We start from the raw sequence: 6,300 nt of genomic DNA on the forward strand, positions 1-6,300 counted from the left end.
CTATAATACAGTCAATTACTTTAGTAAACTAGGCTGTTTGAATTAGTTGGGTGATCTCCAAGGTGGGGTGGTGGTGGTGGTGGGTTGGGCACGTTCACTATAATGCTACAATATAATCCCATCCTATTGAAGATGCTCTATCCATAAAGATTGTTTAATTTCTTAGAGAGAGAGAGAGAGACTTACACTGGCACATACGAGCATTGAATGTTTGTTAATACATCTGGAACTAATATGTCAAAATGTCGAGTTCCATAGAAATTTCAAGACTTACTTTCATAATCAGCGTAGACCATAAGTTTGACAGCTTATGGAGTCACAAAGTCAAGTGGTGTCAAGTTGAAACATATGTTGAAACCCTGGAATTTTGTCTGTGACAAGAATTTTATACAGAATATATATATAAAAAAAAGGTTCGAGACCAAGCTTGAAAAGAAGATAGAGAAAGTGTATATTATGTTTTAATTAATGTCTCTGTATTATAGGTCCAGATATAAAGCTATTTACATTGATACACATTTGTGTGTAAAAAGGAAAGGGCTGATATGAGCCAAACGGACTTTGTGAGGGGGGGAATCAGGAACTGTACAGACATTTGAGCAAATATTCCAGGCGAGTCTATTTAGTATACTTTTCTTGATGCGCCAAAAAAAAAAGATTGATGTCTGACAGCTTATATTTCGGTGTCATATCTCATAATCAATCAAGTAATATACTATGCTACCGGCAATGAATCTCCCGAACAAGAGCCTAGCTTTTTATAGATTGATGTTCTTCAGTATCGGTTCCAATATGCAATATATCAATAAATGAGTGAATTGTTTCACACTCATGCCTATTAATGAAACAGAGCACCAGTCTTTAAGTGATGTAAGATTAATTTTCTTGGATAAAAGACCCACTTCAAAGTGTTCCCAGAATCTGGAGTGGGGTGATTATTTTCTTGAATTGACATGTTAAAAGGCTGTATGGTGGTATTTATGTTAGGCCATTTTACTGCGAGTTGGCTTTTAGATATTTATTCAAAAAAGCGACTGTCATCAGAGATGGACAGCAGTTGATGTGATCACTTCAAAAGAAATACAAATATCAAAAATGATCAAAAATTCAAACAATGTTTTATTAGGGATTGATTGGTAACGAGACGTAAGGTTACGGCTTGTCTTGAACACTCTTGATGATATCATCAGCACTATGTATCAATATATCAGCTATCAATTAACATCGAATGATTATTTATTTTCTTTATTATACCAAGGTTGTTGTTTCTTTTGTTTCTTTTTCTTTTAATCTTTAACACGGTAGATGACATTGGTTTCTCATTTGACGTCTCAGAGGGGCCTATGTCATCCTTACTACGTATCTGATCTTATAAACAAAGGATCAAAAGACCTTAGTTAACCAGTCTTCATCTATTAATAATTTGAATTGATGATGAGGTGAATACTTTATATAATACCAATCTTTTAATATTATTATTATTTTTTAAAAAAAAAGAGATTGGCCGCCTTGAATGTATCTTCATTTAGCAGATCGCAAAGCACACTTTAGACAATATGATCAAAACGTTATACGATACTCATGAGAATACATGTGGTGGATATACCTATGGATACAGGGATTTTCCAAGTGCCTTTAAGTAATCTTTGGAAGAGTTTTGAATATTCAAAAAGCTTTACAAATTGTACGGTCTTGGCCAAAGATCTTTCGTTATACCGGCTCTTACCGAAACCAGCCCAGGTTTTAAACATGGAAAAGAAAAAGTTGAAATCATAAAGGCAAATAAGGAGCCACTTTGACTTTCAATATAGATATATATATATATACGTTGGGTATTTTTGGCCACACGTTTGATACTTGCATAAACAGTTGGAATGAATAAGCAAAAAAAAATGATTTGGTTGGCCAAGCTAATTTTGACCTTTTTATACATACATATAATCTCTGCTTCAATTGTCAGCACCAATTAACTTATAAATACTACCTTGTTTTGAACAGTTTGAATCTGTGGAAAGACTGGAGCTGCCAACTAACTTGTTGAATCATATTTTCTATTTCACCAAACGAATGAATTCTAACAAAAAGAGCGTCACATTATTCTTTATGCTTTTGTAAAAGAATGATAGAAAAGACTAACCCTTTAAACTATTGTTTTTTTTTAGGATAATTAAAATTTAGCATTACCTTTGTGCCTCTAGGAACTAGGTTAGAAAGTATAGCAAGTGATACAATAGTATCAAGCTAAAACTCAAGAAAATATTTGAAAAAAAAAATCATTTAGATCAAAGTAAAGAACCTTATTTAAACAACCAAAAGTTTAGGTCCTGATTTCTACGACAAGTTTCCCCACTACTACGGTAGATCAGTTTATGTATTAGATAACTAATCATTTTGAGAGAAAATTTATTTCTAGGACACAATACGGCTATTTTATATCTAATATATGGACTCTTGCTCTGAAAAATCAAAATACTTGCGGTTAGAGTCAATTCAATTTATATACTAAAATCTTGCTTTGCTGAAAGCTTAAACCACTCAAAGAAAAGAATGAAAGAAAAGCCAGCTGGTGACAAAAAAAAGGCAAAAAAGCAAAAGCAAACAAAGGCCACTGGTACCAATCACTATATCTTCATCAACGATGTTCCTAGCTGAGATGAACAAGTTCTCCGAAATGAGAGCGAATTATCTGATTATGAATAAGAGCCATATATACATAGTGCCCAAAATTATTGAAGAGCGTTACTACAAAGATATACAATTCTTTTTTATAAAAATTGTCTTTACACTATCCAGAATTCACCTTTACGATCAAACAATATTATTCTGTTATAAAGAAAGTGAAGTAAGTAAGATAGTCTATCATCAGATAGCTACATGCACTAGCAGTAACGATTTCCAGTCGTCTTTCGAAGGCTTTGCACCTTACTCCAAATGGTTTGATGAATGCTTTTGCAGGTCATCGTATTTAGTAATAAAATCAAATCAAATATGCGATATACTTTCTTTTTCTTTAATCAAAATGTGCGACATTTGTTTTTAGTGTGACATTGGCTTGACAAAAGAAAAAGAAAAATCTATGCTCTAATTCTTTTGAGGATAAAATAGATAAAAATAAACCATAAATCGTAATGCTCTCTTTTTTATATATATATAAAAACCTTTTTACCATCTGCCCTTCAACAGCTGATTATGGTACAACCGAAACAGCGGGCTTTTTTTTTACATATATTTTGTATATACATTGATTTATTTATATATCCAAAATCATAGTAAATCCCCTCTTTTGACACCTTTGTCCCTTTCTTTAAAACCTCTTCTCCTTTATTGTCTCTAACTATCAAAGTATCATAAATGACAGTCCATGGCTTGAGTCTGTCTCAACAGGCCACCAGACTAGTTCTTTTGATCTTTCTGATATTCACAGCTCTCTCTAGAGGAGAAACGTTGGCCCACACTTACGTAGACTCGTCAAACTTCACTACCTGTCCGACTGAAAACAGCTTTACGATTTCAGCAGTAAAACGAATCTACAACCCACGCTTAAATACATACACTCTCAATATCACCGGTGCACCCCTCATTGCTGTCGAAACCATTAACCAAGCTGGCGAATGTAAGACAATATTTGAGCATTCGATTTAATTTTTTTTAAAACCACGTTAATTTCTTTTTAATTTTGATACAATACAATACAATACAATACACTAATGACAATGTAGTCATTCCGGCTGCTCGACTCGAGATTATGATGGGCTTTGCTACTACCGTAAACACGGTCTATTCGTTTTGTCCAGATGTTGTCAGTGGTTGTCCCTTGTCTGCAGGGACCAGCATAAATATCAGCAAGGTAAAGTACTTGAAGAAATTATATAAATATATATATATATGCATTGAAATTGAAAATCAACAAACCGACCAACCGATCTTCACACGGTATTAATTTTGGAGGGGGGGTATCCAGGGACATTGGCTTAGACTAATTTCTATATCTTTAACTTTTCATATATATATATATATTGTGTGTGGGGGCTTAGTCTGTCAATATACCTGCTTCCAGTCTTCCACTGGCAGATATCTCTGCACGCTATTCAGCATGGACTGCTGATAAAGTACCGCTTGTGTGTGCAACAATTGGATCAGTTGGGTACCAGAACCCTACGTGGCGAGCGATATTCATCTATTTACCAGCAGGATTTACGGCATTCTCTGCACTTGTGTCGTTCGTGGCTTCGTTTGTGACACTTGGTGAAGCCGATCGAGACATTCTCCTCTTTACATCCAATTATGCCATGCTCCCTGCAGCTGTTAGATTCAAGACCCCCGGTTTCTTTGATCTCGTTTTTTATGCACAGTTTATCGTTACCACAGGCATGCTCAATCTTTCATATCCGATGTTTTACCCTCTCTTTACAGCAAACTTCTCTTGGAGTTTCTTATTATTCTCATCAGACTGGATCAACAATTTGATGACCCAAGTATTTCCATCGACCTCAAACGACACCGAGAGAGCGATCAATAGCTCTGGATTCGCGTTTAATAAGCGACAACTCTCCCAGCCACTATCACCAGAACCATCTGTCATCATTCGACCCCAGATCAACAATACTGGAACAGGCATGGTAAATTTTGCAACAGCTGTAGATCTGGACATCAACAAGCTCTTCTTGACTTCTTTACTTTATTTCCTCATCATACTTGGCGGTTGTCTATGTATATGTTTCTTGATCTGGGCTGTCTCTACTTGTTTTATCTCACAAAACCGACCTAATCTCTACAAAAACCATTCTGAGAAAATTAGAAACTTTACTATAGGTAAGCCAAAAAAAAAAAGACAAAAAAAAAGACATTTTTTTAACTATGTATATAGCGGTAGAGTCTAAACATCACTCTATTAATATCCAGGAATCTCCTTGCGTATTTTGACCCTATTTTATCTTCCGTTAATTACGACTGCATTCTATCAGCTAATGTTGGATGCTCCTTGGTACCTCCTGTTGACAGCATCAATCGTACTTGTGTTCCCTCTCTGTCTTTTATACGGCTACATTGGATTTGCTCTGCTCCACATCAAACCAACATCTGTCGTTTTCTCCGACATCACTCTGCTTCTTCGATACGGCTCCCTCTACAACACATTTACAGATGACCACGTGCATTTTTTTGTTCTCTTGATTGTCTATAAGCTCTTTGTTGGCGCCATGGTAGGTATCTTCCAGACGAGCGGGATTGCACAGCTTGTGGTAATCATCCTGGCTGAGACTGTTCTTCTTTGTACGCTTGTGGTGAATTATCCTTATGCAGACCGTAGAATCAATATCCAGTACGCCATTCTTTCGATCTTTCGTATCACCATAACTTTTCTGAACATCGCATACATCGAGTCACTTCATGTGCTGAATGTCACCAAACAATACATAGCATATATCCAGTTGGTTCTGCACTGCATTGTATATCTCATGATGTTTGTCTTACCCGTCAAAAATATGGTTATCCTGGCTATCGGATTGGCTGACGAAGAGCTTTATGACAATACTGTCCCCCCAGCTCGAATGGCTATCTGGCGTCGACGGTGGAAGCCATCGTCTATGGAAGAGGCTGGACCGAGTACAGAGAGGCTGTGTCGAGAGGTCTCGTTACCACTTGCGGAACCATCAAGTCGACCTTGGGGTACAGTTGAGGCTAATGACCACCAACGCGGGACTTCTATTAATCCGGACAGACTTCCTACGTCTTCTTCTTCATCAGCATCTCCTCCTCCTCTTCCAACCCATACCATCTTCTCTTCAGAGTATCGTAGTATACCGACGGAAGATACGGTAACGCATACAAACGACAAACCTCATGCAACAAGAAGCTCTCCGATTGGAGGAAGCAAAAGACATTCATCCAATGTGCTGCTCTCGTACGACGATCCAGCCATAGACCAGCCATTAGTACAAGCAGATGCTTTCCTCACGGTTGACAATAGTCCACCTTCAGAAAAAGGCTCTGCGTTTCGAAATAGCCCATCACACCGTCAATACAAGCCTCAGTTATCGCCAACGGGGTCTAATGAGGCACCTAATATGCCTCCTTATAACGAGAACAATTCTTAAACAGACTTGTCTAATTTTAACTCCCACGTACATCTTATTTAAATAATTATTGGGTATATGTGTGTATCTATGTATCTAGAAGTACAAATCATAAAAATTATATTTGCATAAATCTCTATCTACACATACACATACACATACCTGATCCTCTCTTATATATATATATTTTTGATATTCTCTTTCAGAAAAAAAAACAATGAGAATA

At 36.5% G+C, this 6,300-nt stretch overlaps 1 protein-coding gene across 1 annotated transcript; it reads left to right on the forward strand.

Moving 5' to 3' along the window:
* Positions 1-3,351: 3,351 nt before the first annotated feature.
* Positions 3,352-6,095, forward strand: PHYBLDRAFT_168855 (hypothetical protein; the record flags this gene model as incomplete). The annotated part of the gene is made up of 4 exons (XM_018435949.1): positions 3,352-3,613; positions 3,720-3,847; positions 4,035-4,812; positions 4,903-6,095. The coding sequence occupies 4 exons, from the start codon at positions 3,352-3,354 to the stop codon at positions 6,093-6,095; spliced, it is 2,361 nt and encodes a 786-aa protein (XP_018291546.1).
* Between the last annotated feature and the right edge of the window lie 205 nt (positions 6,096-6,300).

The sequence above is a fragment of the Phycomyces blakesleeanus genome (assembly GCF_001638985.1).
Source record: "Phycomyces blakesleeanus NRRL 1555(-) unplaced genomic scaffold PHYBLscaffold_11, whole genome shotgun sequence".
In the NCBI taxonomy this organism is placed as follows: domain Eukaryota; kingdom Fungi; phylum Mucoromycota; class Mucoromycetes; order Mucorales; family Phycomycetaceae; genus Phycomyces; species Phycomyces blakesleeanus.